This window comes from Cottoperca gobio, chromosome 18 (genome assembly GCF_900634415.1).
Source record: "Cottoperca gobio chromosome 18, fCotGob3.1, whole genome shotgun sequence".
Classification (NCBI taxonomy): domain Eukaryota; kingdom Metazoa; phylum Chordata; class Actinopteri; order Perciformes; family Bovichtidae; genus Cottoperca; species Cottoperca gobio.
The window spans coordinates 2,715,121-2,741,604 of record NC_041372.1 but is presented as its reverse complement, the minus strand read 5'-3'; the positions used below and the strand labels follow the sequence as shown (position 1 = coordinate 2,741,604).

The following is a 26,484-nucleotide window of genomic DNA, read 5'->3' as shown; positions in this document are numbered from 1 at the left end:
TGTTCTGCTTTGCTTATTGTTGTACTAAATATTAATTTACTGAAACTTTATCAAGTTTTGGTACCACAAAGACAAGTCACATGTCTGAAACATGCTTTTTTTTCCCCCGATATTTTTAGGGAGCAAAGGGGACAAAAAGGACCGGAAAATTAGTTGGTAGTAACAGCACTGGAAATCTCAGGCAAGATTTAGACGTCAAAGGGATAAATTCAGGTCTTTCGAAGTGTGTTTATATGTTTGTACTTATCCAGTTGGTGAAATACCTGCAGTTTGGCAAAACAGACAGGAGGAAAAGCAGGAAGCTCAGCCATGTGCTGCACACGGGGCAGCAGCAAAATGTATTTTAGACTCCAAAATAAAGGGCCCTTTACAAAAAGTCCTTTTACCTCATAGAACAAGGAAGTTGCTGTTTGTTTGTTAATTTGAATTTCCCAAAGTCACACAATAACACTGATCAAGGCAGCGGTAGACCAGAAACTCCTTTTTGTTCTGCAATGTAAAATTACTGTTTTTGTCAATGGAGTCTGGTGGCCTTGAAGAGAGGATAGATGACAGCTTGAGTTCCCAGTGAGGAAGGACTGGTAACTGTCATCTACTGCAGGTAATGCACCGACTGAATGAGTACCTCATGCAACTCCACTTTAAGCAGGCCGAACTATCCCTTTTAAGGTGTTTTCACATGTGGTGAGTGGTGGGGTTAACGTTGCTCTTATTTCCTACAGGATCTCAATCGATGCCAAAAGAACTCAAAGCCTCTCGACCAAGAACGACCAGGCTAGACCGTCCTCTCTGAGACTCAGGTCTGCCTTCAGTAGAGCAAACGTGTGGGGATGATGCATGCAGGAGGATAACTTTTATTTAAAAGAATTGTACTCGCTGTATTTGTGAACCTCTGTCTCAGGTCTGTCGTCTCTGCTGGTGATCTGCACTGTTCAATGGCCGGCTCTGCTGCACACATCACTGTTACCACAGCGCGGGGACAGGTACTGTCACTTTGTGCCAGCTCTTGAGGAACAACACTTTACTTATTTAGTTTAAAGCAAGTGTTTAAGACTGGTCTCTTATCAGCATTGGAATAAAGCACTGAAATCCTTCCAGACCCAAGGACACAGTTTCCCCACTGATGCACTTTTGTAGAATATACATGTCTGTCTTTACGGCTCATGTTTAGTTTAATTGTTAAATTAGCGCTTGATTATCATTGTGTTCAATAACTTGTCTGCATGTGTTTAACTCGTGGTTCTCTTCCTTCCCAGACGCTCTCCTTTTCTGACGAGAAGCAGGATGAAATTAACTTTGACCTAATGGATGACGTGGCCTGGTGCCAGATTCAGAAGCTCACGGTAATTTAAGGGGGTTGACTTTTTAAAAATATATTGTTAAATGTTTGAAATGCACCTTTTTTAATTTTGGGTTTTCAGAGTCTGATGGACCATCTGTCCAGACGAAGTCGCGGCGACCAAGACATTTCTCCAGTTGGGAATTGATTACATTTAAAATGTTTTATATTATAAAACAAGTTAATTGTTTTTTAAAAGTAAATAAAGCTTATTTGTATTTTCCTACATGATTGTCTGTATAATTTAAAATGAGATGCCCATCACAATTTCAAAATGTATTTAATTTCCTTAGTTTGACTAACAAATGATTAGATTATCAACGTCTTCATCACTAATGTGTAAGGGAGTCCTACGTGTGAGAGAAATACAAAATGAGTTGGTAAATTCAGTTTACTGTGTCAGCAGAGACATTATATACTGTTGTGGATAATTCTGCTCTTAAGTGTTCTTTAATATTTACTAAAATGTTATAATTCATAAAATAGTCATTCCTTTGTATGAATTTTCAAAGCTGTTACTGCTAGAGAAACTAAAGGACACTTTTATGAGGAGTGGACAAAAGACTCACGAAATGCAAATATTAATTCCAGTAAAATTTTATGTAGAAAGGCACAGGATTATGTTTTGCTGGATTGGCCAGTAAATAAAAATGTGATTTCAGCAAGAATTATAAAATAACATTGTTTGATATTGCGCTAAAGGAGAGTTCGCCGACAAAGCAGAATGTTACTTAAATCTCCGAACGTGAAGCTGTAATGATCACTGTTGCTGCTCCTTATGTAGTGACTGCATCTCGACTTCCATGGGCTCCTGGCGCTGTGACTGCGTGTAGCCAGAGCTGGAGCACGAAGCTTGTGTGCTGCTGGCAGCAGAAACCTGGGCGCGAGCCGGCAACGGGGTCATCCTGGGGTAAAAGGGACCGACCAGCCAGTTGAGTGGCGTGTTATTGATCAGATAATCCATGACGTTGTCAAGGGAGTCTTTCATTTTGCCCAGCTGGACTTTGCTGCTGGTCAGCACACTATCTGGCAGGTCGACCAGAGCATTGGCTTTGCTGAAGCCGCTGTAGACCTGTGTGGCGGCGCGGCTGAGGGAGAGCGCCTCCTGCTGGATGTGGTTGGGGAGGCCCTGCAGGCTGGAGACGAGGACCAGACAGGTGGTCTGGAGCTGCTGCGTGAGGGAGCGTGCCAGAGTCAAGGTGCGGGACTCGATGACCTGAGAGCAGGGGATGAACAGACATCAATAACGTGACACGCTTCCAATTCAAAGTGCAAAGTTAGAATAGTATTAGATTGGAAGGGGCTCTTATTAAATGGGATTTATCATCTTTCAATGGAATCCTATAGAGATGCATAATTAGACTCAAGTCGTTCAGAGAATCTGTTGCACTTAACCCACATGCTGATAAACAGATTAATGTGCTCGTGTTTCCCTGACACACTGAGTTTCTCATGACATATCTGCTGTTACCTCTGCCTCGTGACCGCTCTGCTGGTTTGGACCGTTGGACTTCCACGCCACCAGGGAGTTCAGCTTGTCCGTCACCGTCTGGTTAACCCCGTCAATGTTTTTTCTGCCGTATTCAATCTAGAAAAGCAAACCCTTTAAATGTTTGTTTCCACCAGCAGTCAAATAAATTATGTTCTTTAATGGATATTTAGCCTCCTTCTGTAACTAGCTGCAGGTGTTGACGCGTTTATGGAGATTTCCATATTGTGAAGCTTTGACTCTAATATTAGTGATGAATAAGAAGACCCACCAGGTCCACAGTGGAGTTCAGCTCCGAGATGAATTCCATGCTTCGCTGCTTGCTGTCTCTGATTTTGGCCACGGCCCTGGTGTACGCACGCTTCCGGAGCTTGGTGGAGAGGGAACCCAGGCGGACGTAGTAGCTCGGCTTCATCTGGTCCAAGCCTTTCACCGTTTCTGCCTCCGGCTCTGTCACAAGGGAGGGAAACGTGAAATGTCACATTTGAACTAAATTTGATTGCATAACTTCTTTTGAGTTCTGTTGTGATATGTCATATTCTACTACACTGAGAAGTGTGCTGCCAATTGCTGTTGAGTTTGAATCCATTGCAAATGTAGTTATTCACGAGTCGATACAATTTAAAATAACAATGTACAGGATGTTTGATATAAACTTAGGCATGTGACGCCATAATTCATAAAACAGCTCCTTTTAATAATAGAAAACTGGCCACTAATGCAAGCGGTTGAGGTTACACCATCTCTCCACCAAATTATTTTGGCCACGATAAGTGTGGAGTGAAAATCTAACATTGTGACGGCTCTTTAAAAATTAAAAACAGTTCACTAAACTGCCACAAGGGGAAGATAAATCATGTGGAGTTAACCACACCAGTAAAATAGAAATTGGATTTCACACCAGATTTAAGAGTTAGTCTTTGTGTCACTCACCCAGCTCGTCCTCCGTCAGAGGCAGGTACTGCTCCACCAGACTCTCAGACGTGCTGAGTGCCGAGTCCACCCCGCTGCTCACTAGCCGGGCCACTCTGCTCTCCAGCACTGTGCTCACACTCCCACCAACAACAGCCCGAGTCTTATCCATCCTATCCTGCACCGCGCCCACCACGCTGGTCAGAGTGTCTGAGACCGTGTCCTTGGCACCGCACACTCGGTCTGTCACGACGCCTTTAGCCGTAGTTACCACATCCTTGGCACTGGAGACGATCTGGGCAGCGACAAAATGATGAGCAAATACATGAGATTAAAGTAGGTTGAGAAAGACGGGATGTAGGTCATGACTCATAAAGATTTACACACATCCACTATCAGTTACAAGATTGTGAAATATGATAACTGCTCTGCCCTTTGACTAAACATAATGGTGCCAGTTATTGCTCATTAATGTAACCAAGGTTATATTATAGCTAACTAAAACTGTAACTAGGTGAGGAAAAACTTTAGTTAACTGAAATAAAATTGACTGTTGTGTACTTATAGAATTTAACTAAAAATAAGAAATATACAGGAAAGTTTCATGTTTTGACAAATAACTCATTTTAAAAACGACTAAACTATTGTGAAACTAAACATTTGTTCACCAATACAAACTTAACTGAAACCAAAGTGAATTGAAACAAATAAAATGTAATGACTGAATAATACAAACCATAATAACTGATGCGTACCTGCTCAGATGGTTGGTGAAGAATCGGCAACGTTCTCTCAATCTTGTCCAAACCTTTACAAGCCAGGTCATTGGCAATGGCAACTGTGGATGAAAATAAAGTAAATTAGCTGAAACAAAGATAATAAATGTATTTAATCTAAAAATACTTGGGTGAAAGTGATTAAATGTTCCTTTGAAAGAACTGGATGTCAATTTAGGCATATTGTGAGTAAACAGAAGAACTGGGTGAAAGATCAGGAGGAGCAAAAGAAGCCCGACGTGAACTTCCTGTTTCAAGCTCTGTGACTCAGCTGCTCAACACACAGTTATTATGACATCATATACGTCTGATCTAAGATTCACAGTAAAGGCTTCGTACTCTGAGGCTCCAGCTTGTCAATGATGGGGGAGGCGGTGGTGAAGGCCACAGAGGTGATGGTCCGCACGCCCTGCTCAGCCGCCTCACACACGGTCCTGATGTAGGGGTGGGTGTCCTTGGTGTTGGAGTACACGCTGGACACCAAGTCGTAGGTGGAGCTCACCAGAGGAAGGCTGGTCACCCTCTCCACCACATTCTGTGAGGAAATACAAAGAATAGGCTTATAACTCATGTTAACTCAGTTACTATCTTAAACAATGACTGTGTGTATGCAGAAAATGCTGTGTTCAGCCTCAAATGTGGAGGTTTCCAGCTGTTTCATATCATATTAAAGGAATCATTTTTGTGTTTTAAACTGACAGAAAAAGACATTTAAAGACACCTTGAACTTTCAGAAACTGGGACATTTTTCACTATTTTCTGACATTTAGAAAATAATACATATTATAAATGATTGATCATGAAAGGCTAGTTGTATACCTAGTTTCTATCCAAATGAGTTTACAAATAATAGAGGAAATATAGCAATAATGAAGACTTTTAAAATGTAATATTGTATTGAGTTTTAGATTAAAATGTAAAGGGTAAAATCATAGACCTTTATATCATTAAATACAGTATCCTCTTTTTCCTGACTATCAATACTTTATATCTTCGTTTCTTGGCTTGAAAAGCAGCTTTTTCTCCAACACATGCCAACAAATATTCGTTTATTAATCTAAGTAACCTGTATTGGTCCAAACTCACCTGGTTTGAGATAACTGCAGCTGCTGCCATGTCTGCTGAAAGAAAACCTACAGAGAGAGAACACAACATGAAACAAACAACTAAATACAAACTTTTTCTTAACAAAGAAAGTCTATTACTTCCGTATTACTAGTATAATTCTACACGTACAGAGGCACGTGCACTATCGTGACGCCGTTTACAAAGCAACTTTAAAGAGACACGCGCAGACTCACCGAGTTACAGAGAAACAAAGTGAAAATGATGCCCGTGAGAGGCCACAGCAGCTCTATTTATGTTGTATGATTATCGCGAGACGACCAGCACGTTGACGTAAGCGACAGTGACGTTTCTGGGGCAAAGGTAAGACGGGTAAAAGTTTAGGAGAGGAATTCCCCTCTGACCAGCCGTCACGTGACAGTCTGATTTCTTAACGTTTCATAAGCCGGTGACATTTCTTTGGTCGCATGAGGATTATTAGGATTGTTTTTACATTCCTGTCAAGAAGGCTAAAGCTGTATTTGAAAAACATAAACTCAAACTACAGCTCTGAAATGTTCTATTGGTTTTAGGCTTTTTTTATATACCTAAGCTAAGTTTCTAATTTGTCATGCTGTTGTCTATAGGCCTATTTAATTATACAAACACTTACAATATATATACAATTTGTGTCATTACCATATTATTATAATCATTATTAATAACTATTTGTATTATTTTCTCTGTACTCGGGTCAGATGACTTCCTAATTAAATAAAGTATATGCATATATGGCCTTACATGGCATCAGATGGGTACAATACTCGTGGATATACATTATAGACTATTTTAATACCATTTTTGCATAAACACCTAAAGACTAAACACCATTAACTGAGATGTTGCAGGTCTTAAAGATTTTCATACATATTTTAGCCCCTATAGAAACAAAGGCCCCTAGACAATGTTAATGTGCTTTAGTGGCTCTCGTGTTCCCAAACAAATCTGCCATTGATCAAAACATCAGACGAGTATCGCACAGTGAAGCTGAGGCTTATTTGGTCCCTGTGACTCTGAAACCCTGGAGACAGTCGTCTGCTTTGTTAGATTAAACTCAGCTTAAGTACACACGACTTTGTTTGGCAGCCTCAGACGGAGCTCATCATGTGGGCTGACTTTCATTTTAGTTCTGTGGCTCAAAGCCACACGATTTACATTTTACCTTGACAACCATCATGGATGAGATTATAGATGATGATGGACAATCATAGATCGGTTATTCATTGTGTTAGCCACCTAGCTTTGAATATAAACACGACCGTTATGTGTAAAGATGCAACAAAGTCCCAAAGAATGATTATTTTTTAGAATAGGATTCTCAAAGTAGAAACGGAGAATCTGCTAAATGACCTGTAATATAATGTAAAAATGCATATTAGCAAACGAAGTCTGCAGAAGTCTGAGGTCACACATGCAAACTGTGACTTTGGCAATGCATCACAACACTAAATATTGTAATTTGTTTTGTGTTTGGTTTATATGTTTTTGATCATCATCCACAGCAGCTTTATTTTGACCACATTTGAATGTTTAGTTAAGGATAATGTAACTGTATACTATTTATAAGAAACATTTGGTGATATTCTTTGTAATTAAAGCAAGAAATATGCCCAACCTAACGCCTCACTTAATACATTTCTGATTACTTAACTTAAAGGCTTTAAAAGCACAAGACGTCGGCGTCTGTTTGCCAGTAGCTCATCAGAGCCAGATGTGTGACTCTGTTTCAAATTTCAGAGCGCTTCAATATCTTTCTACGTCTCATTTCTGCAAATAATTATTGTTATTAAAAATGTAAATGAAGTGTTACGGTAGTTAGTGTTCAACGACACATTTGGAGGCCAGATGAGGAAACACATTGCGGTGCTGGATGCTGTGGATGAACCCGTTGGGGCCCATTTATCAGCTCTTGTATAATTTAAATAGACACCATATGAAAACATTGGCTGCAGCAAACCACAGACGCTCATTTTTAATAAGATTCTGTCTGAAGGCAGTGCACGGGAGAAGATTTAAAGATTTATTTAAGAACTATATATTAAAATAACTGAGTGACAATACTCTGTAACACACAGGATGTAGGCCTCACACACACACACACACACACACACACGCACACACACACAGATGCCACATTTGACTGGACATTGATCTGCTCATATTTTATTGTCCACGTCATACTCTTTTAATTAAATGATGTCATGGCGAGCAAAGTTCAATCAGTTGATCAAGATCTGTGAGTCATGATTACACAACGAAATCTTTAATATTCTTAAGACTGGAGAGACGAAGTTCATCAAATATATTCAGTGGAAATATTCCCTCTAGAATAGACCAAGATAAACAAGATGGATTTACTTTATCAGACCCCGAAGACGAGTTTTGTCTGTTTAGATAATAATGCCTGTAAAAAAAATGGCCATTTTGGAAGGAACCTGATATATTTATTATGTTGTTTTAATGTTTAATTTACACTTTAAACGTGGGAAATGTCAAGTAAAAGTATATTTTTTTCCATTGCTACTATTTCTAATGTATTTCTTTGTGGTCCAATTGATCATACAGTAGTGTCTTCTGTAAATTGTCTGGCTGACATAAGAGAAAATATGGTGTTTAAGGTCCAGTGTCCAATGTTTACCGCGCTGCTTATAATATATTCTGCTGCCTGAAGTCATTTTCTGTTGATCGTATGAGCAAAATTCCAAGATAAAGCCGAGAATGTAATTAGTTTCACGCATTAAGGTAACTTATAGACATAACTGATTCACGTGGAAAAGATTAGCTTGTATATAGTGTAGGAGAAGACGGTATAATTTGTGTGCCACATAAATAAAATATATATAAATATGTATTTGCTCTTCAGAGTACTCTGATCCTCCACCACATAGTCAGGGTCATTTTAGTTCAGTGTCCTAACTTGACTTGTTTTAAATCACCTGAGAATCACCAGTCCACTAAACTCTGCTGGAGGGAAGATTTCACAATAAAAGCACTAGATGTTGGAATTCATTATTTATTCAGGTTTTCTTTTTACGCAATTACAGAACGTTTTGTGTGAGCAGGAGACCAAGTAGCTGTGAATGATATACTGTATGCTGCAGAAACTGAAATGTATCCAAATCTAAAGCCAGCAGAGCTTTTGGTTTACATTCTAGTATCTAATATCTAATAAGAAGATATCGACCGTTTGTCTTTTTATTTAAATTGTGCTCACAAATGCAGCTGACCTAAAGCTCCTATACAGGAATTAAAATATATTACATTAAATAACAATACATGTTATTATTACAGTTACCTGATGGCCCAGCCAGTCATCTGTACTGTGTCTGCTGATGTTTTATGATAATAATAACTAGTATTGGCAGATTTCGGCCACTAGATGACACCACAGTACCATGTGGCGTCTCAGCTGTGTTCCCTAAATCTGGTTTCAGGTCAAGAGTTGTGATCTTTTCATTTGTTTACCTGCTTTTTAACTATTGACCAACATTTAAATATCAAGATATTAAAAACAATAGTAGATCGATCTTATTCAAAATATTTTTTATTTGGTAAGAATGATTGTGCACAATCAGTAATGTTAAAGTGAAGCAATAATAAAACAATTTAATCATTGTTTGTCATTTTTATCTCGTAAATCACTTTGTAACTTTGTTTTGAAAAGTGCTTTATAAATAAAGTTTATTATTATTACAATTTAAAAGTTGAGCAAAGGACCTACATATGAGGAAAAAGTACAATAAGTAAAAATAAAACAATATAAAATGATCAATAAAATGAAAGTTAAGAGTATATGTTTGTATGTAAATGAGTTTTAAGAAATTACTTAACAAATCCTGTAAAAGTATGTGTTTAAGAGGGTTTAAAAGAGCATAAGGAGCTTGCCGGCCTGATCTCCTCAGGGAGGTTGTTCCAAAGATTGGGGGCCAAACAGAAAGAGCCCGGTCACCTCCGTCCTCTGCTAGATTGTGTAATGGCGTGCAGGACCTCAGGTGACGTACGGTGTCAGAAGATCTGATGCACAAGTCCAGAGCGGACCTTAAGAGTTATCAATACTTAAAATCAATTAAAAAATTCACCTGTAGCGAAGGAAGAGAAGCTTAGATATGGGTAACATGCTCTCTTTTTTGGTTTTGGTGGAGAGTCTGGCTTATGCATTTATATTTATATAAAAAAGCAACAAAGGAACTTTGATATATATCCTAAGAGGGGCACATACTGGAGGAGAGGAGAGTAAAGCCATCCTTTAAAGACAAAGAGGCTGTAATGATGTGAGCCAAGTCTTTCTCTCATTCCACAGACAGTCGAGATGAAAGGACAGATCATTCCTGGAGGGTCTGTCCTCCTGTTTCCTGAGGGGTCCGCTGGTGTGCAGGTGGCAGCGCTAGAGAGGAGATCCTCACACGGCATCCCTCCATTGTGCCCTCCGAGACAGGTAGGGCTGTGGGCAGCGTGCCAAGGCTCCTGGCTGGGTAACGGATACCTGTGGGCTACTGGGAAAGTGTCACACCTCCGGATCACACACAGTCAGAGGCGCTGCGTGAAGAAAGAGCGCAGACAGAGAGAGAGAGACAGTGGGAGAGTGGCTGGCCTTTCATGCTCTTCAGATCAGGAGGAGAAGATGTGGCTTTAGAGCCCGGGAGAAAGAAAGTGTCATGTCTGTGGTGCAGCGGTATGCTTTGGTTAACTCTACCCTCAAACGCTGCTGCTGCCTTAAATACATCTGCTGTCAGTGTAGACGGCTGGACTGTCCATCTCACCTGTAACACAGACTCAATACAGACTGTAGGATTATGAGTCACACACAGATACCTGAGTGTTCTCCAAATTACCTTTTTTCACGCCACACGAGATTCAGATTACAAAAGTAAAATACATGTTTGATATATTTAAATAGCTGAAGACAGAATTAAATGAAAGTACTGGTGTTTTTCACTCTGGGCCTTCTGCTCATCATTCTGTCTGTGGGCTAACTCTGCACTCGCCACCTCAGTGTAGGGATTCAGGAAGGGTCTGGCAAAACAATGCGTGTTTGGATAAACAGCAGAAACCTCCTGAAGCTTTTCCGCTTTACTAAACTGATATGAAACACTTCTGTGAGTCTGACTGAGAGTAAAGATTATAAACCTGCATTAGCTGTTGAAGCTAACTGCACAGGGATCTAACGAGTTAGTGCTCTTTAGCTGCTAAATGTTCCCCAGCTAGCCGCTAACTTTATGTCATTTAGAGCTGAGCATGTGGCTTACTATTGATTAAATGTGTTATTATTGCTGTGAGCAAAAATGACGCGATGAGACGGATCCACACAACGAAATTGACACTGTTTGTGTCCCTTGTAAAACCAAGTCAACCCTAACCCTAACCCTTATTGTACATGTCCATAAATTAAATAGTGTAACCCTAACCCTAACCCTAACCCTAACCCTAAAGCCAAAGCATGATCTTTCACTAAACTTAACTAGTAGTTTTGTTGCGTTTCTTTCCCCCCCCTCAATTTAAACCTTAATTACGGGCTAAAAACTTTCCCTCAAATTGAGCATGCGCTTTAGTTGTATGGGAATGTAGTTTTGTAGGAGACAGAGTTGAACCAAAACAGTAAAGTTTCCGGCCAAAAAACAAAAACAATGATCTGAAAGTTGCAGTTCTGCAGAGCTGAAGGGAAATGCTGAGTCGGGGGATAATTCTCTCACATAAAACAGTAAAACATAACAATATGATCCTTTGTTAATATACAAATATTGCTTATAGCAGCTTGAAACAAAGCCTGATCTGTTTAATTGTATGATGAGCCAAATTCTTATAAATCTTCCTAAGTTAACACTTTGTATCTTGCAAAATCGAAAATCTAAATGAATGTCGCTGATGTCATGATTGCAGCTGTTTGCTGAAAGGCACACATTGTCTTTTATCTCTACATGTGTTGAGTCAGGTTAAAGAATGTCTTTTCTGCTCTGCTTAAAATTAAACAGATTTTATTACATTTGCACAACAGCACTGGAAAAACATGATACAGTAATTATATGTAGATATTACCAGACCAACACGGAAAAGTACAGGAAATAAATAGCGCTACCACGAAATGTCTGGCTGTCATTTTGATGGAGTAGGGCTAGACTGAATATTGGCTGTATTCTTGTTGTCAGAGTGAATTTAAACCAGAATTTCAACATCTTGGACCAAAATAGTCACAAAAAACGTTTTGTAGCTCCGCTGCTAAACTTGGCACTATTATTCTTCCCAGCTTCAACCCCGCAGAGGTCGTGCATGCAGAAACAAATTCCATCTTAACAAGATGATGCCTGCCCCTCTTGAAATAACCATTACTTCAGCTTTTAATAAACAACGGATCTCCGCAGACAATGTGTGTTTAGCAGTAACTGCAGCTTTATAGCTACAATATGGACAAATAGACAAACCCAGGGTCGTGTTAAGCAGGGCTCTGTGCACCTGTCGGATGTAATCCTCAGATAATGACTCCGGCTCATTAGCTAAGACATCCAAGTTAATCGTCTACATTTCCCACTGAGAGGATCAAGACAGAAAATGAGTCAACAACTACAGAAGGTTGAAAGTGTGAGAAAAGGTCAGAATGTGTTTTTAAAAAGAGATTCTTTGTTCCTGTGAGACCACACCTGGACGCACTTCCACTGCGATCATTTCCAGTAATGATTTTACAAACAAGTGTCACATTGTATCGTGGAAAGGCGCTGCACTGAGTCGGTCAATGAACGCATAATGGGTCAGATGGGAGGTGAGACAACGACCACAGAAGGTCGTGTGGGCCGGACACCGTTCCACATGACCCCGACATGTTTCGACAATATCCCATCACAGGCCGTTTTCACAGAGCTGTGCTGCGATTAGCAGCCGGCTGTTTGTGCTGGCAAAGAGGCAGCAATTCACAGCTATATTTTCTGGGTGCTGGTAATTATGATATAATTGGGAATGATCTAAACCCAAATGTCCGAGCTCTGCTGTCCGAGCCAGTGTTTACAGAAAACAGCTGCTTAAATAGGCACTTAGAAGGAATTAGAATAACATTTTTTATGTCCCAGCGTGAGTGTGTTTCTGTCTGTGTGCGAGTGTGCATATATGCGTGGGTTGGCTGTTTGGGCACCTACACAGACAATCTCTTTGTTTTGGACGTGTTCGCTTAAGTCTTCGGAGGCAGACAGGAGCCAAAAACAACGTGGGAAATGGGCCCTCGCTTCATTTCTGCTTTCTCTCCGGGCTTCTCCTTTGCAATCTCTCTGTCAGAGAGCTGGCCTCCACAACAATACCTGAGGCTGCAGGAGTTTGGAGAAACCAAGGGAACGGAGCTTGGACACGAGAGAAGTCGTAATGGGAACCGAGTGACAGCTGACAGCCGGGCCAAGCTGTCTGTCATCTCGCTCCACTTCTCTGTCTTTTTTCTTTCACACACATGCATGGTCAACAGAAGACATGCACCCACCCAGACCTCTGCCCAGGTGGTCTCCATGGGGAGCCGGTGGTCTGCAGAACAAGATGCTGAAACGTGACGCAGCCACACTGGCAGGAGCAGACTTCACTGTGAGGTCCTGACCCTCGATGCTTGTCATCTCCATTCAGCAATTAGTTTTTATTTCATATTCCAGGAAATAAAAGAGATGAGTCATGAATTGTGATGCGCTTACATAATATCAAGCACACATGTTTTCAGCATCACTGAACACCTGCCTGGTTACAAAGCAAGTATTAAACAACCGATGAGATTCAGCATAATTCAGAATATGAAATGAAAACAATAATGTATGCATACCGTGCATCGAGCCTAATAACAATCTAATGAGAGGACAATGCTGCCCTGCAATATTAAACCTTATTCTCTTAACGTCGCAGCTTCTGTAAGACTGCTCTGCCTTTGTAGAGTATAAAAGTTGGGATTGAAGGAAAATGTGAAAACGTGCTCGGGCACTTATTAGCCCGATCCTCGTGGATGAAACTGATCCCGGGGGATGTTTAGTCGTCTTTACCCGACATGACGCCGTTCAACTCTTCTGCCAGCTCTCAGCCTGCGGCAGATTTACTGAAACAGTAGACACATCTAATCCACAAACACAAGTGTCCTTTTCTGCTGCGCTGTCTCTTTTTCTAACAGCCGCTTGATTATTTTCTTCTGATTTCTGCTGAGCTGTAAAATCCATGGATACATCAGATACTGTATCTCAGGTTAACTTTGTCATTAGATGGCAGGAAATCCTGGATTTGTGTAGTAAGATTCCTTAAACTTCTTATGAGGATATCGCTGCCAGTTATTCATCGCTAAATAGTTTCGGCAAATGTATGAATATTCATCCAGCAGCAGATTTGGTTTGAGCTGTAAGATAGGATTTGTATGTAATTAGATACTTAAAGAAAGAAAGAATGATACCCTTGGGTTCCCAGACAAGCTGACTGATCATTGGCATCAGTGTGAGAGTGTTGTGCCCGCTGTCTGGTGGTTTGTGGCACAACGTCCTCAGACAGCACGCAGTGGATATGACATGCCTGATGGAACACGATGCCTGCAACTGAAACAGATCTGCGCTGACAGACACACAGGTTACTGTACCCTTTGCAAGCCTGGCATTCCCGCTGCACTGTGGTCCAGCAATGGCGAGAGCTTTCGTTTCCCCCGGAGTTTCAAGCATGAGCAGACACACGTGCAAACACACACACTACAGATAGTGTGCCAAATTCCACAGAGCCGTAAAGGCAATAGGAGGCAGATGAGAAAGGTAACCAAGTGGCGGTAAAGTGCATGCTGGGGGACCGGAGGCTACAACAACTCTCCGTGTACTCTATGTTCAAACTGTTTGACATTTTTGGAAATGTGCTTATGTGATGTTGAGAGTTAGCTGAGAAGATTAGGCAGCATGCAGCTTGTTAGCTTAGCTTAGCATAAGGACTGGAAACAGGATGTGCTTCGGGAGTCAGGTGAAGTAGTATAAAGAACGAGTGTTTCAAACTGCAACGGTTCGTCAAATCGGGGCGTCAAATCGGGGCGTTAAATGAGGCGAAAAGCTTAAAATGCTTAGACGTGAAACGGGAAATGTGCCGTGCTATTTCTACGCCTTCCCATTAGATAATTTTAGAGAAACAGCTAACCTGGCTCCGTCCGAAGGTAAGAACATCCACCTACCAGCAGCTCTAAAGCTCACGAGTTACTACAACTTCCTGTTGGCCTAAACCATTGGACAGAACCAGGCTTACTGTTTCCTCCTGTTTTGAGTCTTTATGCTAAGCTAAGCTAACCATCGCCTGGCTGTAGCTTCATATCTTACAGACACACATTGATATTTGTATCTAACTCTTGGCCAGAAAGTGTTCTCTGCCTCTTTAATGCAAAAACAACCTCGCTGGTGTCCTGTGAAGGGCATTTTCTCTCGCTGGTATCTGGCAAATTCCTGCCCTCTCTTTGAACACATGTGACAAGCAGCGCTTTGACTGTGAGGCCAAATATCACTGATCAAACAGCTATGTTTGGTGTCAGCCAACGACACACAACTAGCTTACTCATATGGGGGGCACTGACCTGCTGCAAGTATGTTTAGCTAGGAAATCAACACGTGTACTGTACATACTGTGGCCCTGTTGTGCACTAGCAAAGTCATACTTACATGCTTCACACATATAAAGTGCAGAGTAGAAATGTGCTAGCTGCCTCTAATAAGGCCTGGAAGTGTAAAACAGTGTCATGCATCCAGCCCATCAATGCAGTCAAACAAAAGATTTCAGCTAAAAGACTGTCATTAGCTGCTGCCTCAACCCTTATTTGTCTTCCCACACATAAACGTCCCCGTAAGATCTGTTGTGCAAGAACTGACAGATGCTATTTAAGCTTGGAGAGAGTCCCTAAAAATACATTTGCGCTCGGGGGAGGTGATTTTGCAACTCCACTGATGGGAGCTTTGAGCGAGTTGTACCGCTGAACATGTCCATCGATAAGAGCAACAGCATTTTTGTAACATGAGGACGTGGCTTAGCTATGCACCACCAGTCTCAGTGAATGTAAACTATGCATGTCTCAAGGCATTATCTACTTCTTGCTCGTGCTTTGTGGGTGTCTGTGGTGCTCCTTATTAGGGTGCCGGTGGGAGGTCAAAGTTCAACAAGAGGCTCCCGCAGTCTTTCAAAGACACTGGAGTTTTCATGATGAGTGGCATGAGCAGGTAGGCTTTGAATGTCAACGAGCTGTTAGGGACGATAACCTAACCCCCAAGGCGGAAAGGAAATGATTCCAACCCCCACCTCAGTGTTCAGGTAAAGATTTATTTTCATCTCCTGCGGGAAATAAACATTTACATTCCTGTGCTCAGTGTGTCATAGAGATTAAGCTGAAACTCAAGCCTGCGTGTCAGGCAGCAATTCAGGTAGCTCATACCATACATACCTGTACTATTTGTGGCTCTCAAAGGGCATCTCCCTCAACCCTTTGAGCCTGGCTGAGGGCAGATGACATTTTCCAGGAACATTGTATTATGGTGGCCCTGGAGAGCTTCAAAAGCGACAAGCAAGTCCCTAATGCACCACCAAGCTTCAAAGAGCTTAATGTCTCTTACAGTAATGAAGGTCCGGGATCAAAGGAAGAGGAGTTGCGAACCCAGCCATCAATTATACTGTAATACAAAATTCCTTTCTCTCTGAAGTGGAAAATGTTTTGTAGTCCTTATTGAATCACTGAGAAATAGAGTTTATTTCTAGATATGATGGTTTCACCACAAAATAGGTTTCAGTTCATTTACTGTACTCACAAGAGGTCCGGCTTGTTTTTGGAGAAACATCTAGAAGGTGTGGGAGACATTCATGTCCACAGATACCATGCTGACCTTCTTACGGGAAAAAATATGATTCCCACGAAATGAGAGGGAACTGATATTTGTATTGGAGCGAAGGAATGACATGGTCATCAAGGTAAATCAGAAACAACAGCAGATCTCAATCAGAGTACGAACCCTTCCTTCCATCCAGTCAGAGCTTGGTTCAGATCTTCCCTTGACCTTAAATGGCACGTGGTTGTGGACTGTTGCATTCATACTTGTGACTAAATCTAACGCTGTGAAGAAGCCAGATGGACTGGTTAGCTTAGCAGTAAAACTGAACATTAGCCTTGCTCTATCTGAAGGTAACATTAGGTAGTGAGTGTTAGGAGGTGCTGGTGAGCAGATGTTTTCACAAAAGATTTCTAGGAATCTTTTGCTGTGGCTTCATGACAGCGCTGCCAGATGTAGGATAATTCATTTGACCCTTTTGTGACGCTTACAGTTAGCAGTTGGCAATCGTCTGCGCTGTCTCAGATAGCAAAGTATGGATCTTACGTGTGTGTTTACGCACCTCTTCTCACCTGAGCTCTTTCCACTCAAGATTGATGGGTAGATTTGTAGGCATGTCAAAATGTTCCGTCAATATGTGTTTTGCAATAATTACACGTGTATGCCTTATTTTTTCTTGTGGTTATGACTCGTATGAGTACATGAGTACATGAGTTTTAAGCCTCTGATAGTAACATTTCCCATCTGGCAGCTGCTTCCTGGGACAGTCTTGGGTAAAGCTTGTACAATGTTCTTTCTACACAAAGCAGTCATGCAGTGAAGCAGTCTTTGTGCTATATTAGCCTCCTGATAGAGGCTTAAAGTTGGGTTCAACAATCCCTGACCTGAGAAGACCCACGTGGGCATAAATTATGGGACCAAATGTCAAAGGAGCCTGACTGTTCAGATGCTGAACTTGAGCTGAGGAGCACCGAGCATCACCGCATGTCCGTGCACCGAGCAGCCTATCAGCGTGTAACGGGAGTGTGTTTCTTTAAGAATGTAAGGTGGGTGAGCCCCTTTTCCTGACGCACGCCTGGTATGCAAACATAAATTTAGCAGCAACGTGTTTGCTGGGGGAACTAAATATCTGGAAGCGACCGTGGAGTGTCATGTCGTCTCCGGCAGTTGTTGGCTGACTTTTACCTTTTTCTCTGTGTGGTGTGTGTGAACTGGAGCCGGAGCGGCGCGCGGAGGGGAGAGCAGACCTGTTCCCTGAGGACTGAGGACTGGGACACAACTGTCCTCTGCAGTTTGAAAGCACATTGAAGCTGCGACAAGACATTTCTCAGTGGGAATTGATTACATTTAAAAATGTTTTAATTATAAAACAAGTTAATGTTTTTTAAAAGTAAATACAAGCGTATTGGTATTTTCCTACATGATGTCTGTATAATTTACACAATGAGTGCCAATTCACAATTTCAAAAATGTATTTAATTTCCTGTGTTTGACTAACAAATGATGAAGATTATTCAACGTCTTCAATCACTAATGTGTAAGGGAGTTCCTAGTGTGAGAGAAAATACAAAATGAGTTGGTAAATTCAGTTTACTGGGTAGCAGAGACATGATTATACTGTTGTGGATAATTTGCCTTCTATAAGTTCTTTCATATTACCTAGAAAAGGTTATTAATTCATAAAATAGTCATTCCTGTATGAATTTTCCAGATGTTACTGCTAGAGAAAGAACCTAAAGGAAACTTTTATGATGAGGTGGACAAAGAAATGCAATATTAATTCCAGTAAAATTTTATGTAGAAAGCACAGAAGATATGTTTGCGGATGGCCAGTAAATAAAAATGTGATTTCAGGCAAGGGAATTATAAAATAACATTGTTTGATTATTGCGCTAAAGGAGAGTTCGCGACAAAGAGAAGTTACTTAAATCTCCGAACGTGAAGCTGTAAATGATCCACTGTTGCGCTCCTTATGTAGTGACTGCATCCGACTTCCATGGGTCTGGCGTGTGGACTGCGTGTAGCCAGAGCTGGAGCCACGAAGACTGTGTTGTGCTGCTGGACAGCAGAACACCGGGCGCGAGCCGGCAACGGGGTCATCCCTGGGGAAAAGGGGGACACCCGCCAGTTGAGTGGCGTGTGATTGATCAGATAATCCAGACGTTGTCAAGGGAGTCTTTATTTTGCCAAGCTGGACTTGCTGTGGTCAGCACACTATTGGCAGGTCGACCAAGAAGCGTTGGCTTTGCTGAAGCGCTGTAGACCTGTGTGGCGGCGCGGCTGAGGGAGAGCGCCCCTGCTGGATGTGGTTGGGGAGGCACTGAGGCTGGAGCGAGGAACAGACAGGTGGTCTGGTAGTGCTGCTGAGGGAGCGTGCAGAGTCAAGGTGCGGGACCGATATTGACCTGAGAGCAGGGGATCCATGAAAGACATCAATAACCGTGACAAGGCTTCCAAATTCAAAGTGCAAGTTAGAATAGTATTAGATTGCGAAGGGCTCTTCATTAAATGGGGATTTATCATCTTTCAATGGAACCTATTAGAGATGCATATTAGACCACGTCGGTCAGAAATCTGTTGCCTAAACCCACATGATGATAACAGACTTCATGTGCTCGTGTTTTCCCTGACACACATGAGGTTCTCATGACATATATGTTGTTACTTGCCTCGTGACCGCTCTGTGGTTTGGACAGTTGGACTTCCAAGCCACCAGGCGGAGTTCAGCTGTCCGTCACCGTTACTGGTTAACCCCGTCATGTTTTTTACTGCGTATTCAATCTCGAAAAGCAAACCCTTTAAATGTTTGTTCCACAGCAGTCAAATAAAATTAGTTTTTAATGCGAATAGCTCCTCTGCTGTAACTAGCTGCAGGTTGTTTGACGCGTTTAGGGAGATTCCATATTGTTGAAGCTTGATTAATATTAGTGATGAATAAGAAGACCCACCAGGTCCACGTGGGTTTCAGCTCCGAGATGAATTCCATGCTTCGCTGGCTTGCTGTCTATGATGTTGGCACGGCCCTGGTGTTACGCACGCTTCGGAGCTTGGTGGAGAGGGAACCAGGCGGACCGTAGTCAGTCGGCTTCATCTGGTCCAAGCCTTCACCGTTTCTGCCTCCGGCTTGTCACAAGGGAGGGAAAAGTGAAATTCACATTTGAACTAAATTTGATTTTGATAACTTTCTTTGAGTTCTGTTGTGTGGTCATAATTCTACTACCACTGAGAAAGTGTGCCTGCTGCCAATTGCTGGGTTGCGTTTGAATCCATTGCAAATTGTAGTATCACGAGTCATACAATTTCAATAACAATTACAGGATGTTTGATATAAACTTCGGAATGTGACGCCATACTTCATAAAACAAATCTTTGAATAATAGAAAACTCGGCCACTAATGGCAAGACGGTGAGGGTACACCATCTCTCCACCAAATTATTTTGGCACAGATAGTGTGGAGTGAAAATCTACATTGTGACGGCTCTTTAAAAATTAAAAACAGTTCATAAAGACTGCAACAAGGGGAAGGATATAAATAATGTGGAGTTAACACACCAGTAAAATAGGAATGGATTTCACACCGATTTAAGAGTTTAGTCTTTGTGTCAATCACCCAGTCGGCCTCCTCCGTTCAGAAGGCAGGTTACTGCTCCACCAGCACGCTCAGACGTGATGAGGGACCGAGTCCACCCCGTGCTAACTAGCCGGGCCACTCTGGCTCTCCAGCACTGTGCTCACTCCCAACCACCAACCAGACCGAGTCTTATCCACCTATCCTGCACCCCGCGCCCACCACGCGTCAGAGATGTCTGAGGACAGTGTCCTGGCACCGCACCACTCGGTATGTCACGGACGCCTTTAGGCCGTAGTTACCACATCCTTGGCAATGGAGACGATCTGGGAGCGACAAATGAGAGCCAAATACATGAGATTTAAAGTAGGTTGAGAAAGACGGGATGTAGGTATGACTCATAAAGATTTACACACATCCACTATCAGTTACAAGATTGTGAAATATGATACTGCTCTGCCCTTCGACTAAACATAATGGTGCCAGTTATGCTATTACTGTAACCAAGGTTATATTATAGCTAAACTTAAAACTGTAACTAGGGTGAGGAAAAACTTTAGTTAAACTGAAATAAAATAGCCTGTTGGTACTTACAGAATTAAACTTAAAGTTAAGAATATTACAGGAAAGTTCATGTTGACAAATAACTCATTTTAAAAAACGACTAACTATGTGAAACTAAAACATTTGTTAACAATACAACTTAATGAAAACCAAAGTGAATTGAAAAACAAATAAAATGTAATAATGACATACTACAAACCATAATAACTGATGGTCACCTGGATCAGATGGTTGGGTGAAGAATCGGCAACGGCTCTCAATCTTGTCCAAACTTACAAGCCAGGTCATTGGGCAATGGCAACTGTGGATGAAAATAAAAGTAAACTTAGCTGAAAACACACGATCATAAATGTATTTAATCAAAAATACTTGGGTGAAAGTGATTAATGTTCCTTTCGAAAGACACTGGATGTGAAATTTAGGCATATTGTGAGTAGTAAAACAGAAGAGAAATGGGTGAAAGAATTCAGGAGGAGCAAAAGAAGCCGAGTGAAACTTATGTTGCAAGCTCTGTGGAATCAGTTGACTCATCAAAACACAGTTATTATGACATCATATACGTCTGATATAAGATTCACGTAAAGGCTTCGTTACGTGAGGTTACAAGCTTGTCAATGATGGGGAGGGGTGGTGAAGGGCACAGAGGTTGATGGTCCGCACGCCGATGCCCTCAGCCGCCTCACACACGGGTCCTGAGGTAGGGGGTGGGTGTCCTGGTGTTGCGAGTACACGGCTGGACACACAGTCGGAGGTGGAGCTCACCAGAGAAGGCTGGTTCACCTCTCCACCAAATTCTGTGAGAAATACAAAGAATAGGCTTATTTAACTCAGTTACATCTTAACAAATGACTGTGTTTATGGCCAGAGAGAAATGCTGTGTTCAGCCTCAAATGTGGCGGTTTTCCAGTGTTTATATCATATAAAGGAACATTTCTTTGTGTTTTTAAACTGACAGAAAAAGACATTTAAAAGACAACCTTGAACTTCTCAGACAACTGGGACATTTTCACTATTTCTGACATTTAGAAAATAATACATATTATAAATGATTGATCATGGAAAGGCAGTTGTAATACATTAGTTTCTATCCAAATGGTTTACAAATAATAGAGCGACATATAGCAATTAATGAGACTTTTAAAATTTGTAATATTGTATGTGAGTTTAGATTCAAAATGGTAAAGGGTAAAAATCATAGACCTTTATATCATTAAATACAGTATCCTCTTTTTCCTGACCCAATACTTAGATCTCGTTTTTGGCTTGAAAAGCCGTTTTTCTCCAAACCCCATGCAAACAATATCGTTTATTAATCTAAGTAACATGTATTGGGCAACTCACCGGGTTTGAGTAACTGAGTGCTTGCCATGTCTGCTGAAAGCAAAACCTACAGGAGAGAACACAAATGAAACAAACAACTAAATTAAAACTTTTCTTAACAAAAGAAACAGTATATTACTCCGATTACTAGTATAATTCTACAAGTACAGAGGCAACGTGGCACTATCGTGACGCCCCGTTTACAAAAGCAACTTAAGAGACACGCGCACAGGGAATCACCGAGTTACCGAGAAACAAAGTGAAAATGATGCCGTGCGAGGCCCCCAGCAGCTTATTTATGTTGTATGATTATCGCGAGACGACCAGCACGTTGACGTCGGCAGTGACGTGTCTGGGGCCAAAGGATAAGACGGGTTAAAGTTGAGGAGAGGGAATCCCCTCTGACCAGCCGTCACGTGACAGTTCTGATTTCTTAAACGTTTCGTAAGCCCCGGTGACATTTTCTTTGGTCGCTGAGGATTATTAGGATGTTTTTTACTTCCTGTCAAGACGGCTAAAGCTGTATTTGAAAAAAATAAAAAACTCAAACACTCCAGCTTCTGAATGTTATATTAGGGTTTTAGCTTTTTGTTTATATACCTAAGCTAAGTTTCTAATTTGTATGCTGGTGTATATAGGCTATTTAATTATACAACACTTACAAATATATACAATTGTGTTCATTACATATTATTTCAATTATTATTAATAACTATTGTGTATATTTTCTGATGATACTCGGGTCAGATGACTGCTAATTAAATAAAGTATATGCATATAATGGCCTTACATGGCATCAGATGGGTACAATACTTCGTGAGAGATACATTATAGACTATTTTAATACCATTTGTGCATAAAAACCTAAAGATAACACCATTACCTGAGAGTGCAGAGGTTCTTAAGATTTCATAACATATTTTAAGCACCTATAGAAACAAAGGGCCCCTAAGACAATGTTAATGTGCTTTAGTGGCTCTCGTGTTTCAAACAATCTCCAATTGATCAAAACACAGACGAAGTATCGCACAGTGAATGAAGATGAGGATTATTTGGTTCCCTGTGACTCTGGAAAACCCGGAGACAGTCGTCTGCTTTGTTAGATTAAACTCAGTTATAAGTACACAACGGAATTGTTGGCAGCCTCAGACGGAGTCATTCATGTGGGGCTACTTTCATTTTATTTCTGTGGGCTCAGCAGCCACACGATTTACATTTTACCTTGACAACCATTCATGGATAGATTATAGATGATGATGGACAATCATAGACGGTTATTATTGTGTAGCCCCCTAGCTGGAATATAACACGACCGTTATGTGTAAATGGAGGCACAAAGTCCCCAAGAATTGATTTTTTTTAGAATAGGATCTCAAAGTAGAAACGGAGAATATGCTAAAGACGTAAAATATAATGTAAACTGCATATAGCAAACGCAAGTCTGCAGAAGTCTGAGAGTCCACATGAAACTGTGACTTTGCAATGCGCAAAACACTAAAATAAATATTGTAATTGTTTGTGTTTGGTTTATTTTAATGTTTTTTGATCATCATCCACAGCAGATTTATTTTGACCCCCCCCCCCCCCCCATTTGTTTGAATGTTTAGTTAAGGATTAATGAACTGTATACTATTTATAAGAAAATTTGGTGATATTCTTGTAATTAAAGCCAGAAGATGCCCAACCTAAGCTCACTAATACATTTATGATTATTAATTTAAAGGCTTTAAAAGGCACCAAGACGTCGGCGTCGTTTGCCAGTAGCTCATCAGAGCCAGATGTGGGACTTGTTCAAATTTTAGAGCGCTTCATATCCTTCTACGGTCTCATTTCGCACATTTAATTATTGTTATTAAAATGTAAATGAAAGTGTTACGGGTAGTTTAGTGTTCAACGGACCACTATGTGGAGGCCAGATGAGGAACCCATTGGGTGCTGGAGGCTGTGGATGAACCAGTTGGGGCCCATTTATCAGCTCTGGATAATTTAATCGACACCAATATGAAAACATTGGCGCAGCAAACACAGACGCTCATTTTAATAAGATTCTGTTGCCAGGCAGGCACGGGAGAGATTTAAAGATTTATTCTAGAAACTATATATTAAAATAAAACTGAGTGACAATACTCGGTAACACCCAGGATGTCGGCCTCACACACACACACCCAACACACACAAACGAACAACACACAGATGCCAATTTGAACTGGGACATTGGATCTGCCTCATTACTTTATTGTCCACGTCATACTCTTTTAAATTAAATGCATTGTCATGGGAGCAAAGTTCAATCGTTGATCAAGATCGTGAGTCATATTACAAAACGAAATTTTACTCTTCTTAAGACTGGAGAGACGAAGAGTTCATCACATTATATTCGTGAAATATTCCCTCTAGAATAGCACCAAGATAAACAAGATGGATTTACTTTATCAGACCACGAAGACGGTTTGTCTGCTTATTTGTAGATTAATAATGCCTGTCCAAGAAAAAGGCCATTTTGGAAGGAAACTGATATATATTATGGTGTTTTAATGTTTCATTTACACTTTACACGTGGAAATGTCAAGTAAAAGTATATTTTTTCCATTGCTACCATTTCTAAGTATTTCGTTGTGGTCCAATTATTCATACAGTAGTAGTGTCTTCGTAAATTGTCTGGCTGCCATATAAGAGAAAATATGGTGTTAGGTCAGTGTCCAATGTTTACCGCGCTTGCTTATATATATTCTGCTGCTAAGTATTTTCTGTGATCGTATGAGCAAAATTCCAAGTTCAAAGCGAGAATGTAAATGTAATTAGTTTCACGCATTAAGGTAAATTATAGAATAAAGGATTACGTGGATGGAAAAGATGCGTGGATAGAGTGTAGGAGAAGACGGTTATAATTTGTGTGCCCATAAATAAAATATATATAATATTTCTTTGCTTTTCAGAGTACTTGATCCTCCACCCCATATCAGGGTAATTTTAGTTCGTGTCCTAACTTCGACTTGTTGTAAATCATGAGAATTGAGAATCCACCAGTCCACTAAATCTGTCTGGAGGGAGATTTCACAAGAAAAGCATAGATGTTGGGATTCATTATTATCAGGTTTTCTTTTCGCCCCATTACAGAACGTTTTGTGTGAGCGGAGCAAGTAGCGTGAATGATATACTGTATGCTGCGCCCCTGAATGATCCCAAATCAAAAGCCGCAGGAGCTTTTGGTTACATTTAGTATCTAATCTCTAATAAGAAGATATCGACCGTGTGTCTTTTTTATTTACATTGTGCTCACAACAAATGCAGTGACCTAAAGCTACTATACAGGAATTAAAACTATATTAATTAAATAAACAATACATGTTATTATTACAGTTTACCCTGATGGCCCAGCAGTCACTACATGTACTGTTGTTTGATGATGTTATGATAATAATAACTAGTATTGGCAGATTTCGGCACTAGAGGACACACAGTACCATGTGGCGTCTCAGCTGTGTTCCCTAAATCTGGTTCAGGTAAGAGTTGTCGATCTTTCATTGTTTAACCTGCTTTTTAACGATTGACCACATGTAAAGATCAAGATATTAAAAAACCATGTAGATCGATCTTATGCAAAATATGTGTTATTGGTAAGAATGATGGTGCACAATAAGTAATGTTAAGTGGAAGCAATAATAAAAACAATTTAAATCATTGTTTGTCATTGTTATCTCGTAAATCTTTTAACGTGTTTGAAAAGTGCTTGATAAATAAAGTTTATTATTATTACAATTTAAAAGTTGCGCAAGGACACTAATATGAGAAAAAGTTACAAGAAGTAAAAATAAAAACAATATCAAAATGATCACATAAAATGAAAAGTTAAGAGTATATGTTTTATGTAAATGAGGTTTTAAAGAATTACTTAACAAATCCTGTAAAAGTATGTGTTTTAAGAGGGTTTAAAAGAGCATAAGAGCTGCCGGCTGATGAAATCTCGCAGGGAGGTTGTTCCAAAGATTGGGGGCCAACAGAAAGAGACGGTCACCTCAGTCCTATGCTAGATTGTGTAATGGAGTGCAGGACCGAGTGACGGTACGGTGTCAGAGAGCTGATGCCAAGTCCAGAGCGGACATAAGAGTACATACTTAAAATCAATTAAAAAATTTCAACCGGTAGCGAAGGAGAGAAGATTAGATATGGGTTAACATGCTCTCTTTTTGGTTTTGGTGGAGAGTCTGGCTTCTGCATTTATATTATGATAAAAAAAGCATACAAGAACTTTTTGATATATATCCTAGAGCAGAGGCACATATGGAGGAGAGGAGAGTAAAAGCCATCTTTAAAGACAAGGGCTGTAATGTGTGAGGGCCAAAGTTTTCTCTACATTCCACAGACAGTGAGATGGAAAGGACAGATCATTCCTGGAGGGGTCTGGCCTCCTGTTCCTGAGGGGTCCGATGGGTGTGCAGGGTGGCAGCGCTAGAGAGGAGAGCCTTCACACGGCATCATCCATTGTGCCTCCGGAGGTAGGGCTGTGGGCAGCGTGCCAAGGCTCCTGGGCTGTGGTAAACGGGATACTGTGGGCTAATGGAAAGTGTCACACCTCCGGATAACACAACAGTCAGAGGCGCTGAGTGAAGAAAGAGCGAGACAGAGATGAGCGGACAGT

At 40.9% G+C, this 26,484-nt stretch overlaps 3 protein-coding genes across 4 annotated transcripts in view; 2 read left to right on the top strand and 1 right to left on the bottom strand.

Annotated features, from left to right (window-relative positions):
• Positions 1 to 1,565, top strand: part of LOC115023789 (borealin-2-like) — a 2,519-nt gene extending 954 nt beyond the window's left edge. The window contains exons 6-10 of the mRNA XM_029455042.1: positions 120 to 181; positions 723 to 800; positions 902 to 983; positions 1,257 to 1,343; positions 1,422 to 1,565. Of these exons, the coding sequence (XP_029310902.1) occupies positions 120 to 181; positions 723 to 800; positions 902 to 983; positions 1,257 to 1,343; positions 1,422 to 1,487 (375 nt within the window). The 3' untranslated portion in view covers positions 1,488 to 1,565. The remainder of the gene's footprint in view (positions 1 to 119; positions 182 to 722; positions 801 to 901; positions 984 to 1,256; positions 1,344 to 1,421) is intronic.
• Positions 1,566 to 1,955: 390 nt separating this feature from the next.
• On the bottom strand, positions 1,956 to 5,837 carry LOC115024077 (perilipin-2-like). 2 transcript variants are annotated; one of them, XM_029455472.1, is made up of 8 exons: positions 5,818 to 5,837; positions 5,603 to 5,649; positions 4,856 to 5,051; positions 4,496 to 4,578; positions 3,762 to 4,035; positions 3,100 to 3,278; positions 2,811 to 2,927; positions 1,956 to 2,555 (listed from the first exon to the last, which is right to left on the bottom strand). In XM_029455472.1, the coding sequence occupies exons 2-8, from the start codon at positions 5,630 to 5,632 to the stop codon at positions 2,100 to 2,102; spliced, it is 1,335 nt and encodes a 444-aa protein (XP_029311332.1). In that variant the 5' UTR covers positions 5,633 to 5,649; positions 5,818 to 5,837; the 3' UTR covers positions 1,956 to 2,099. The 2 variants fall into 2 exon arrangements, with proteins under 2 accessions (XP_029311332.1, XP_029311331.1); XM_029455471.1 differs by lacking the exon at positions 5,818 to 5,837 and having other exon boundaries at positions 5,603 to 5,746.
• Positions 5,838 to 17,400: 11,563 nt separating this feature from the next.
• Positions 17,401 to 26,484, top strand: part of adamtsl3 (ADAMTS-like 3) — a 115,509-nt gene continuing 106,425 nt past the window's right edge. Inside the window, exon 1 of the mRNA XM_029454702.1 lies at positions 17,401 to 17,695. The gene's annotated coding sequence lies outside the window, so the exon portion shown is untranslated. The remainder of the gene's footprint in view (positions 17,696 to 26,484) is intronic.

What these genes read in the sequence shown, in the direction of transcription:
- LOC115024077 (XM_029455471.1), bottom strand. Translation starts at nt 5,671, where the DNA reads ATGTTGTGTTCTCTCTCTGTAGGTTTTCTTTCAGCAGACATGGCAGCA. An exon ending in TTCACCAACCATCTGAGCAG is followed by an intron (nt 4,036 to 4,495) that starts GTACGCATCAGT and finishes GTCGCTGCCCAG; the next exon opens with ATCGTCTCCAGTGCCAAGGA. An exon ending in TGAACTCCACTGTGGACCTG is followed by an intron (nt 2,928 to 3,099) that starts GTGGGTCTTCTT and finishes TTGCTTTTCTAG; the next exon opens with ATTGAATACGGCAGAAAAAA.